General features: G+C 47.2%; 1 protein-coding gene and 1 long non-coding RNA gene across 8 annotated transcripts in view; both read left to right on the plus strand.

The window, feature by feature from the left end:
* The window catches only part of LOC308480654, a 635,674-nt gene that overhangs the window by 615,092 nt on the left and 7,835 nt on the right, over positions 1-12,747 (plus strand). The gene's annotated exons all lie outside the window — the stretch shown is intronic.
* Positions 1-12,747, plus strand: part of SWT1 (SWT1 RNA endoribonuclease homolog) — a 42,004-nt gene that overhangs the window by 21,422 nt on the left and 7,835 nt on the right. For 5 of the 7 annotated variants that reach the window (XR_013988117.1, XM_081012123.1, XM_081012124.1 and 2 more), the window contains exons 12-16: positions 857-999; positions 3,138-3,276; positions 3,972-4,117; positions 10,322-10,524; positions 11,259-11,390. Coding sequence is in view for 5 of the 7 variants with exons in the window: in XM_081012123.1 (XP_080868249.1) it covers positions 857-999; positions 3,138-3,276; positions 3,972-4,117; positions 10,322-10,524; positions 11,259-11,390 (763 nt within the window). In the remaining 2 variants the exon portion in view is untranslated. The remainder of the gene's footprint in view (positions 1-856; positions 1,000-3,137; positions 3,277-3,971; positions 4,118-10,321; positions 10,525-11,258; positions 11,391-12,747) is intronic. The other 2 variants (XR_013988116.1, XM_081012125.1) reach the window with 1 other exon arrangement.

Raw genomic sequence — 12,747 nt, forward strand, 5'->3', positions numbered from 1 at the left:
ACTGCCAATAGTCAATTGAGTGAGCATCAGAGATCGCTTAAGTGTAGTGAATTCTAACACTTTCCCAACATTGAGGCCCCAGGTGTTGTTGGACTACAACTCCCATCATCCCTACCTAGCAGGACCAGTGGTCAAGGATGATGGGAGTTGTAGTCCAACAACACCTGGGGACCCAGTGTTGAGAAAGGCTGCTATAGACGCTGGAACATGTGACCCTCTCTGTGCTCTCCATGTTGTGGCAGTGCTTCATTTGTAGTGGTAGAAGCCATTTTAATTTCACTAGTGCACTTGAAATCCAGCCCCAAGAGAACTGAAAACGAGCCATTTCTCTCAGTGGCAGAGGTTGCCCCGAGATGGGTGATTCTTCCTCCTCCTTGCCTCATGGTCAGGGCCATGATCATCAGTGCAGACTGTTTAGCTTTGGTTGGGGGAGATTCCACGCAGTTATGGCCCTGCCTTCTTCATAGTAGCAAGATTTGCCAACACATTAGAAACCGTATGTACCTGCAACTCAAAATACCTGTGTTTAATATGCTACATGTTGAGCGGGATAGCGTTTCATGCATTTGATGAAGTGGACCATAGTCCATGAAAACATGTGCCATTTTTTAAAAATAAAAAGTTAGTTTTTAAGGTGCCACAAGACTCTTCATTGTTTTATTTCTGCAAGAGACTGACATAACTACCCCTCTGGAAATGGATACAGTTTCTAAAATAGGAAAGGGAGGGCTTTTGAAGCAAGCAAATGGCAGTGAAATTTTAAGCAGACTATTAATGGGACTTAATTGTTAATGTTTTGATCTTTTATAGCCTCAAGTGAACAAGGAATTTAAGATCCGTTGTGCTTGCTTAACAGATACGATAACCCAGAAGGCTGGGGATAAATTTGCTGATCCTGTTCCAACGATTGTTGATGACATTAAAGAAAGCTTGCAAGAAGTTTTATCTTGTATACTGGAAACTGAAATGAAGATTGCTTTTGGAGACCTTTGGGAAGAGGTGATTACCTTCAAGTATTCTTACATGCTTTTAAAGCAGGGATGCAGAGCCTCTAGTTTGTGGGCCAGATTAGGTGCGTCAAATAACTGCTTAAGAAGAAACTTTGCAAATTTGAGCAAGTTTCGGAATACACTCTTCATAAATGTTTGTAGAATGTCTGAGCCCACTTTGAAGTCCTTTGGTTCAGAGCTTGCACAGTCACAGTGAATGTGCTGTTCCTTAAACCTATCCACTTCTATTATGCTGAAGTCTCATCGCTGACTACCATGCCAGTGGCTGCCTCACACAATGAATTTCTTACATAGATTCCACAGTTTCCAGAAATTGTACATATTTTATTTATGTATTTTGACAATTTATTTGCTGCTTAATTACAATCGTGTCTAAGTGATGCGCAAGTAACTTGGTACAAGAAAGATAAAAATCAGTTAAAAACTATAAAACCAGAATTCATTAAAAATGCCCGCAGTAATAAAATAGTATTCTGCCGGTGCTGGACCTCAACCGGAAGGGAGTTCCATAAAATTGAGACCACAGTATTGAACATTTGGCTCTTGGTAGATAAAGAGCCATGCGACTGAACTCTGGAGGACCACTAACAGTAGCTTCCCAGAAGATCTGATTGATCAGGCAGGAATGCAATGAACCAGGCAGTCCTCAATGTTTGTCGGACCCAAGTTGTTAAAAGCCTTGTAAATTAATACAAGAATTTTGAACTTGGCCCAGTAGCTTCTTCTTCTTCTTTGGCGATCACTCAAAGCCAAGTAAGATTGTCTTCCATAAACACGGTTTTAACAATGAGTCCATAAGTGATTCTGGAGGCCAATTATGGATCCACACGTCCTTCCACAGTGGGGACATAGGTTTCCGGGTGGGAGTTGATCATGGTGTGGATTTGCCAATTGTGCCTTCCTCTTAGCACGTTTCTCCCTTGTGTCCTGAGTTCGAGTGTCTTCAAAGCCCATGACACCTTTGGTAAAGGCTGTTCTCCAACTGGAGCGCTCACAGGCCAGTGTTTCCCAGTTGTCAGTGTTTATACTACATTTTTTAAGATTTGCCTTGAGAGAGTCTTTAAACCTTTTGTTGACCACCAGCATTACGCTTTCCATTTTTAAGTTCGGAATAGAGTAGTTGCTTTGGAAGACAATCATCAGGCATCTGCACAGTATGACCAGGTGATAGTCTGCCCCTATCAGCAGTCTAGCCCTAGTGTTTTTCACCAACCAGAGCCTCTGTGCCAGGCTCGAGGATAGAGTACATTGCAGTGATCGAGTCTTGAGGTCACCAGTGCACTGACTATCTCTGTTCAAGAATGGCTGTAGTTTACTTACTGGCCATAGCTGTAAAAGGCATTTCTAGCCACTGAGGCTACCTGAGACTTCAGTGACAAAGGTGGACCCAGGAGCACCTCCAAACTCTGAACCTGTAATTTCAGAGGGAGTGCAACCCCATTCAGAACAGGCAACTGGCCAGTCTCCCAGACACGGGAACCACCTACCCACAGCGCCTCCGTTTTCTCATGGTGTAAGCTCAGTTTATTGGCCATTGGCCAACCTACCGCCGCATCCAGACAGCATTCCAGACCATACTCTGCTTTCCCTGACTCGGACGTTATGGAAAAGTAGAGCTGCGTATCATCAGTGAACTGATAACGCTTCACCCCAAAACTAATGAACACTTGCAGTGGTTTCGTATAGATGTTAAACAGCATTGGTGAGAGGATCATGCCCTGCGACACACTAAATTACAAGGATCATGGGGCTGAGACCTAATTTCTCCGTTCTATTTTCTGGACACAGCACTGCAGGTAGGAGTAGAATCACTGTAAAACAGTGCCCCTAGTGCCCATCCCAAAGAGCCAGTCCAGCAAGACACAGTGACCAATGGTATCAAAAGCCACCAAATGATTGAGAAGGAGAAAATATGTTAGTATACAGGAGACCACATTAATGGGTTATTGTCAGTGAAGCTGACCAGATATCAAATATGTATCATCTTGATGCACCAGTTCTCCCATCCTTGCAGAAACTCTGTGATCAGCAATAAGGTCTGACATAACTCGTACTTCAATAAATGGAAACCTGACCACTAAATTATATTAGAGATTAATATTTGAACTCCACCCCCCCTTTTTTTAGGTAGTGTATCATCACCCGCCCTGGACATTAGCAAAGGTGTTGGAGTGCTACAAAAAACACTTTGTGGCTGTTTTTGGAATGGTTATATCAAGAAACTTTCTTTCAACCATTGAATATCTATATGAACATCTCTGTAAAGGTAAGAAAATATTAACCCTTGAAACTATTTGAAATCCCAAAACCTGCGCCAGTGGGCATATCAGTACTGAAAACCTCAAATGTGTTTATCATGTCTTCCTCCAAGGAACCTTCAGAGCTATGATACAAGTTTCTAGCAATCCCAAGCACTCCCAAACTACTAAAATATAATAGGATTCATTTGTATAAGCCATAGAACAGAAGTGCAGTCTTAAACATGTTTACTCAAAACTAAGTCTCTTGAGTTCAGTGTAGAGCAGGGGTGGCTAATCTTTGCACCCAATAGTTTTTGTGCACCTATATGATGCCAAAAGTATTTTGAGGTTCCCAAAAGCACCCTGTAGTTGGTCCATTGAAAATATGTACATATTGACCACCAGCATATTCCCTTCTGTTGTTCTGTGATGCTAGAAGGTTTTGGCGACCTCCCAAGTCATGTAGAATTGTAGTGAGTCCCTGCTAGATCCAGGATCTTCAGGAGATGTGTGTCAGTGGTAGATGGTAGCAAGATGATAGCACCCTTTGAATGCACTGCTTATCAGTTGTTGTTCCTGAATAGTTCAAACTGCAAATATACTGGGTTGTATTTGAGGATTACTTATGGTATGGTTGTATTTTGTTTCCTGTCCTCTTTCAATGTTTTCCTCATTAACATCTCTCTCTCTCTCTCTCTCTCTCTCTCTCTCTCTCTCTCAGCTTCTGTGGTTAAACCCTCAACAGTGAATGAGGTGCTCCAGGAATCTAAAATGCTGTTGGAGGAGTTCAGCTCAAGATCAGAATATGATGGTATCCTTCCCAAGGCTTTAGCTCAGGTGAATAAACTGCTCAAGATGCTTGACAAGGTAAGAGCTGCTTAGTTTTGACAGAAGTCATTCTACATGCACATGCATGTATCCGATTGCAACAGCAATGTTGCTGTTGCTTATTTATCATCATCGTCATCCAGGGTTAAAAGCTACTTGTGTTAGAAAACTTCTTTTTAATGGCAACTTGAAATACACTTTCAATGTCATCTGTGGAACAGATGGTCAAAATAAATCTCAGATGTAACTTTTGAACAAAATGTGTTTGCTTTTATCCTTTTCTTGCAGGGAAATGGATAAGGGTGGGCGAGTCTGCTGGACTCTTGGGTCAGCCCCTGCCTGGGAGGAGTTGAAAGCCAGGAGTGAGGATAGGAGAAAATGCTGCTTGCTTTTTTATTGAGCTTATTATTAACTGCATTGTTATTGTCAGGGAACTGCCATCGGAAGGAAGGGAAGTGAAAGGGCTCACACAGGTTGGGAGAGACTCAGCAGCTGAAGAGGGAACCAGTAGGGGGAGAGGAGCTGAGCTGAGGGAAAGGGAGCTGGAGGGATGGCTCAGAGACACTTCCAGCGAAAACAGTGGGGAGGTTTCAGGACCTCCTGTAGGGACACCCACTCCTCGCCGGAAACTGTCACGCAGAGAGTCCAGAAGACGTGTTTCCGTTAAGGAGCTTTTATGTTGGAAGCGATTCCGAAAGCAACCACTGTCGGAATCTGCCAGCGACTGACGGAGCCATGTTTAAGGGGCTCCGTTACAGACAGAGGTTTGCAAACTTGACCAAACTCTGAGGGACTAGGATTTTACACACAAGCAGCTCATCGTCCCATCACAGCATTCCGACAGTCTTCGTGAGCAGCTTGTGCAGGAGAAGGCATCATGAGCAACCCAGCCGGAACCGGAGAAGCAGGAGCTGGAGCGGGTCCAAGCCTGGAAGAAAGGTACCGGGTGTTGGAGGTCCAGCTAGCGCTGCAGACGGCGAGGCTTGAGGAGAGGAGGGCTCAGGATGCAGACAAAAAGGGGAAAGACACCCAGCTCGTCAGAAAGGTACCAGGATTGGTGCAGAAGTTTGGGGGGGAGCCCAAAGACTATCATGGCTTTCGGACAGAGATGCAATATGCCCTCAATCTGCAGTTTGATGAATTCCCTGACGAGGAATCACGAGTGGCTTTCGTGATTGGGCATCTTGAAAAGGGGGCGAGAGACTGGGTTAGACCCCTGATGGCAGCGAATAGTGACGTCCTAAAGGACACGATGAAGTTCTTTCGCGCCATGGATCTGATGTTTTCCAGCGATATTGAACAGGGAGTGGTCCGCAGACAGTTAATGGCTTGCAAACAGGGGAGCCGATCTGTCCGTGAGTACTGGACTGAGTTCACCATGTTGATCCATAAATTGGGGTGGGATCTATCGGCGGAACCCATTCAAATGCTCTTTGAAGAAGGGCTTTCTTCGGCTGTGAAAGACGAACTTTCCCGGGCGCCCAGGGCGGAGTCTATGGACCAGCTGACCAAATCAGCGCTGACCATAGGAGCGCGCCAGGAGGCGAGAGCATTGGAGAGGCGGGAAGGGAAGGGGGAACGTTGGAAGGAGTTCCGCATTCCAGACATTCCAGAGCCAACTTTCCCGCCGGCAGAGCCGATGGAAATCGGAACAGCGCGCGCGCGCGCAGTTTCAAAGCCCAGTGAGGGGGGAAAGAAGGAGGGAAAATGCTATCTCTGCCAACAGCCAGGTCACTTTGCCAGAGTCTGCCCCCAGAGGAAGGAATGGCAAGGGATGGTAGGAGCTGTGGAGGGAAGAGAGGAAGAAATACCGAAGCAAGTAAAAGCCAACGCCTGGCTGCCACCGTCGGGGCACAGCAGCCAGGCCAAAGAGCAGTGAAAGTGCCCACGCCAGAACCTCCTAAACCCGCCCTAGTGATAGAAGTGGCGCTAGAGCTGCCAAACGGACACCCTCTAAAGATAAAGGCGCTGTTGGACTCAGGCAGCTCCTGCAATTTCATGAGCAAAGAGTTTGCAGCTGAACACCAGATACAGACGATCCCTTTAAGCAACCCCCTGCAGGTGACCACGATCGATGGCAGGGAGCTGTTGGGAGGAGAAGTCAGCTTGCAGACCGTCCCAATGATAATGAAGGTGGCAAGGCACACCGAACTGATAGCGTTTAATGTGGCCACCTTGGGAGGAGCTCCCATTATATTGGGGATGAGCTGGCTAGCGTTACATGATCCGCTGGTGGGCTGGCATCAGAGAGTGGTTTCTTTTGGTTCAGCACATTGCTTAGAACACTGCAAAGAGGGAAAGGGTTTGGCAGGGGCCCAAGCCACCCTAGCAGGGACTGAAGTAACGGAGAACGTGAAGGTACCACGACAATACGCAGATCTCCGCGACGTCTTCAGCGAAAGGGAAGCTGACCAACTACCCCCGCATAGACCCTTTGACTGTCAAATCAATTTACTCCCTGGGGCACAGCTCCCTGTAGGCAAGCTGTACGCCATGTCAGACAGAGAGATGCAGGAGCTAAGAGAGTTCATTGACAAGAACCTGAAGAGAGGGTTCATCAGAGAGTCCAGGGCAGTGGGGGGCAGCCCAGTGTTTTTTGTGGATAAAAAAAACACGAACAAGCCGAGGCTTGTGTGTGACTTCAGGGCCTTAAATGCAGTGTCAGAACCAGTGGCTTTCCCTATGCCCAGGATTGACGACATTTTGACAAGGGTCAGGAAGGGAAAGATTTTTACTAAACTGGACCTAAGGGGGGCGTACAACCTGATACGAATAAGGAAGGGGGATGAATGGAAAACCACCATGTTCACCCCTTTGGGGGCATTTGAATATTTAGTTATGCCCTTCGGCCTACAAGGAGGCTCCGCGTGCTTTCAATCGTTTATGAACCACGTCCTGGGGCCTTTGCTTTACAAGAATTGTGTGGCCTTCTTAGACGACGTGTTGGTGTATTCTGAGAATGAGGAGCAGCATGTGAGAGACGTCAGAGAAGTGTTGAGCAGGCTGCAAGCCAACCAGCTGTGGGTGAAACTGGAGAAGTGTCAGTTTCATACCAAGGAGGTGGAATTCCTGGGGTATCGCCTGTCAGACAAGGGATTGGCCATGGATCCCGGCAAGGTCCAGGCGGTGCTGGAATGGAAAACACCCAAAACAAGGAAGGATGTGCAGAGGTTCCTAGGATTTGGGAACTTCTATCGTAAGTTCATCCGAAACTTTGCCCACCTGACGGCGCCCATTACGGACTGTCTCAGCAGTAAGAAGAAGTTCGTTTCGACTGAGGAGGCGGAGCGAGCATTTGAGGAACTAAAAAGGGCCTTCGCCTCGGAACAACAACTCCTGCATGTGGATTTACAAAAACCGATGAGAGTGGAAACTGACGCATCAGACAGAGCTATTGGGGCGGTGCTTCTGCAGCCAGGGAAGGAGGAGTCAGAGTGGAGACCGTGTGCCTTTTTTTCGCGAAAGCTGAACAAATCCGAGAGGAACTACACGGTGTATGACCGAGAACTACTAGCCATTCATGAGGCGTTCCGGAGATGGAGGCACCTGCTAATTGGCGCACAACATAAGGTGCAAGTGTGCACTGACCACAAGAACCTAGAGTATTGGAGGACGGCACGAGTGCTCAACCAACGGCAAGTGAGATGGGCCCAGGAGTTCTCCAAATTTAACTTTGAGATTTGTTACGTGCCAGGCCCAGAGAACATTAGGGCGGACGCTCTCTCACGCAAACCTGAATATTTGGAGGGGGAGGGAGCACCCGAAGAGAGACATGTCATTCCAGAGGACCGCTGGGTGTGTGGGGCGGCATTGGTGGGACAAAGAGAACTGGTAGAGGAAACAGAGAATGATGAATACGCCCAGAATAAGCTCAGAGGTCTTAGGGGTGAGGGAGAGGAACCAGGGGGTTTCGAGGAAAGAAATGGAGCTTTGTATTACAAAGGGGCACTGTATATCCCTGAAGGAGACTTAAGGGGGAGGGTACTCAAGCAGTTGCACGACAGCCCCACGGCGGGGCATTTTGGACAACACAAAACCATGTGGTTGGTCACCAGGGAATTTTGGTGGCCTAAGGTGAGGGAAGATGTACGGGAGTATGTAAGAGGGTGTGAGCAATGCCAGCGAGCCAAAGGGGAGAGGCGGGCACCGGCGGGGCTATTAGAACCCTTACCAACCCCAGAACGACCTTGGGAGGCAGTGTCGATAGATTTTATGACTGATCTGCCGAAGTCCAAGGGGAAAACAGCCATCATGGTGGTGGTAGACCTACTAACAAAGATGTGCCACTTTGTAGCCTGCTCGCATGCAGTCACGGCGGAAGAGACAGCGAAGTTATTTGTAGAACACATTTTTAGGTTGCACGGGGTGCCATTGAGGGTGGTCTCAGACCGAGGAAAACAATTTACTTCCAGGTTCTGGAGGAAGCTCATGAGCTTACTGCAGGTGGAGGTCAACTTTTCGACTGCCCGGCACCCTGAAACCAACGGGCAGGCGGAAAGAGCAAACGGGGTCCTCCAGCAATACCTGAGGTGTTATGTCAATGACAGAGAGAATGACTGGGTAGAAAAGTTGGCGCTGGCGGAATTTGCCTACAACAATGCCGAGAATGTGTCCACAGGGATGAGCCCCTTCTTGGCTAATTATGGGTGTCATCCCAGGGCTTTCCCAGGGGGAGAAGGGGAGAGATGGGGTGTCCCGGCAGCCGAGCATTTTGTAGAAGAAATGGAAGCAATCCATCGTCAGCTCCAACTCAACTTAGAAAGGGCGAAGGAAGAATACAAGAGGCAGGCAGACAAGAACCGAAGGGAAGGTGAAACCATAAGGGTGGGAGATAGGGTGTGGCTGTCAACCCAAGGGTTGCCGTTCAAAGGAGGTTGTAAGAAATTAAGACCCAGGAGATTGGGTCCCTTTGAGGTCATTCAACAGGTCAACCCAGTGGCTTTCAGGCTCCGGTTACCCAACCACATGAAACTGCACCCAGTATTTCACAGGTCGTTACTGTCACCGTATGAGGGGGGACGAGAAGGGATGGCCACTCGGGGACCGGTCATAGAAGAAAGGGAATGCAGCAGCCATGTGGCAGAAATCCTCGACGCCAGATGGAAGGGGGATCAGGTGGAGTATTTGGTAGCGTGGGAAGGAGAACCGGAGTCAGAAAACACTTGGGTAATGGCAGAAGATATCAATGACGAGGTATTGATAGAAACGTTCCATCAAAGGTTCCCAAGGAAACCTCAGCCTGTGGAGAGGTTCCGGAGGGAATACTTTGGGACCACCGATGAGGAGGAGGAGTTGGAAGGATTCTCGGAATCGGAAGGGGAAGGGGAGATGGACTCTGAGGAGGAGGAGTACTTCGAGACCAGGAACCGCAACAGGTGGAGAGAAGTGTTCGGGACATCGGAAGATGAAGGAAGTTCATTCCGGGGTTTTGCCTCCTCACCGCCCGTAGAGGAGGGGGCGAGAGGGGATGAAGGGGGCCCTGGAGGGGAGGTGGATGTCAGGGAACTGCCATCGGAAGGAAGGGAAGTGAAAGGGCTCACACAGGTTGGGAGAGACTCAGCAGCTGAAGAGGGAACCAGTAGGGGGAGAGGAGCTGAGCTGAGGGAAAGGGAGCTGGAGGGATGGCTCAGAGACACTTCCAGCGAAAACAGTGGGGAGGTTTCAGGACCTCCTGTAGGGACACCCACTCCTCGCCGGAAACTGTCACGCAGAGAGTCCAGAAGACGTGTTTCCGTTAAGGAGCTTTTATGTTGGAAGCGATTCCGAAAGCAACCACTGTCGGAATCTGCCAGCGACTGACGGAGCCATGTTTAAGGGGCTCCGTTACAGACAGAGGTTTGCAAACTTGACCAAACTCTGAGGGACTAGGATTTTACACACAAGCAGCTCATCGTCCCATCACAGTTATAAACCACTTGAGGTTTTTTACAGGGAAAAGCGAGATTAAAAAGTTTAGGTACCGTATTTTTCCATGTATAAGACTAAGTTTCCCCCCTAAAAAGTAATGTCAAAAATTAGAGGGCCCCTGCACTGATGTTCTTGTGAAATACTTTGGGTCAAAGTATGAAGGGTGGTATATAAATGTCTTTAAGTCAGTGAAATGATTTGAAGTAAATCTCATTTTTACAGTGGTTATATTAGTCTTAGTGTGTCATTCCTTTAAAAAAATCGGGTAGCTTGCAGCTTTAGCACATCAGATCCAGTATATTTACTGCTTGATTGCTATATTTTCATAATATTCAGCCAGGTTCTGGACCAAATACTCCAGACACCCTCAAATCTACTTCAGGAACTACTGCTTGTGAACAAATGGAAGATGGAGCTTTGACCCAGCACACTCAGGATGTAGATGCGTCCTTGTCGCCTAAGCCTTTAGCCCAAGGAAACAGGCATGTGGAAATCTGGTCTGTCCTTGAAAGCGTCTGGAACACAATAAACCTATTCAGGTAATAAAAGCTGAAAGAGAGTGTTCTTCTTGAAATCAAGGTTGTCTTATTTTAGGCAAAATGTAAAGCATCCTAGGGTTAGTGCAGATGTGCTTGTATGCTGCTTGATGACTGGCAGCCTAATTTGTGAATTTAATCCACTGTCCAGAAAATGAAGAGAAGAGAAGAGATTATCTGGAAGTTCTGCCTGAACTGGTTCATCAGCGATGGCTCCTTCATATATGCATGTCGTCATCTGATACAGTCACTGCAAATACATGTGTGCACAAGCCCTTAATGAAAACTGTAAAAACATAGTTTGTGAAGTGGGCTTCAGTCTACCACAAGGTTGGATGGCAAAAAGTTTTTTTAAAAAAAAGTTAGTGCAAACTGGAAGATGGCAACGCATGCATCTGAAGGAGAATTTTAAACAGCTCAGTAGTTATTTAAAAACTTCTGCAATGGAAACCTAATGCAAAAGATTGTGTGTCTTTCTGCGGAAATAGTCCTATTATCACAGCAGCTATACCCTTGTTCACTATGAATTTATGAATCGGATTAGACAGAATGCCTTTGCTTCAGTGAGCTCTTTTGAAAAAGAATCCGTATACATAGAATAGGATTTCCTGCCTCTGATTCTGTCTGTCTGGGTTTTTTTTCTCTCTCTTTCCATCCTTGCCTCCCCACCCCATTCCTGTCTAGGACAATAGGTAGTTCATTGCCTGTTTTAAAATTCATTCTTTTATTTTTCTTAGTCTAGAACTTTTCCAGAAGCTGGACCTCAATACGACTACCACCACTCAGAATATGGACTCGTTCAAAGACGCTTTCGTCGGTCTGCAGAAGTTAATGGCGGCAGTGAACGAAATCCTAGCAGGAATTCAACAGTAAGTTTATGTGAGCTGAATGGAGTGCAGGTGACTCCCACTTACGTGGGGGTTACGTCCCCAGATAACCGTGAAATTGTGAATAGTGGGGAACACCATCTAAAAACCTGTGAAAAACCCTCTAAACGTCTGCAAACCCTTGAAAAGCTTTTAAAAACCATGAGCACTTACAAGCCATCTCCCCCCCCCCCATTCTTTTCCTACCATTTTTGCAGTTTTTGTGCTCTTTTCCAGGTTGTTTTTGCCCTTGAAATTGAAATATTTATTTATTTCCCGGCACTGCAGGTGTACACGGTTGCACACAAGTCAAAAGTGCATAAGTGGGAAATTGCCTGTATGTTACTCTGATGTGTAATCTCATGTCTTCACAGCTGTTTGATGGAGCCACTGTGTTGAAATAAGTTTCTTGGTACTTTCAGCTTGTGATTACCGTATTTTTCGCCCTATAGGATGCACTTTTTCCCCTCCAAAAATGAAGGGGAAGTGTGTGTGCGTCCTATGGGGTGAATGCAGGTTTTCGCTGAAGCCTGGAGAACGAGAGGGGTCGGTGCGCACCAACCCCTCTCACTCTCCAGGCTTCAGGAAGCTATCCGCAAGCCTTGGGAGCCCACGGAAGTTCCTGCCGGTCTCCCAAGGCTTCCGGAGAGCTGCCTGCATCCCGAAGCCCGGGGCGCGCTGAGAAGCGTGCTCCGGGCTTTGGGCAGCTCTCCGCAAGCCTGGGGAGACCGGCGCGACTTCCCGCCGGGCTCCCTAGGCTTGCGGATAGCAGCTTGTTCTGGGGGCTGGGGTCGGGGGAAGCTTGTTCTGGGGGCTGGGGTCTTTTCTTTATTTCCCCCCCAAAAAACTAGGTGCTCCCTATGGGCCGGTGTGCCCTATGGGGCAAAAAATACGGTATGTATTGATCCCAGGCATCTGAAATAATACCCACTGGCCTTCATAGTTGCCTGTTAGCAACTACCTGTTAGCTAGTTCCAAAAACTGAACCTCCACTTTCATATATTGGTACTAGTATTTCACAAGGCAAGGTGCCTGTATTTCAATTGTTTTATCATGCTCATGGTTTTTATGATTTTAGTGATGTTTGAACTATTTTGTTACATGTTGTGGCTTTTATGATTTTTTTAAAGCCACATTGAGTTTGTTTTATAAAGTAAAGCCAGGTATAAAGAAGTTATAAAGTTAGCTTTATTTTTTATTCTAAATTACCGTAGTACCTCGTTTTGCGACCAGGATCCGTTCCGGAGCCGCGGTCACTGGCCGAAAAGGACGCTGGACAAAGCGCTACATCTGCACATGCATGTGGGGCAGTTTGTGCTTCTGCGCATGTGCGATTTAGCACTTCTGTGCATGCACGAGT

Source organism: Podarcis pityusensis, assembly GCF_964106645.2.
Source record: "Podarcis pityusensis genome assembly, chromosome: 6".
Taxonomy (NCBI): domain Eukaryota; kingdom Metazoa; phylum Chordata; class Lepidosauria; order Squamata; family Lacertidae; genus Podarcis; species Podarcis pityusensis.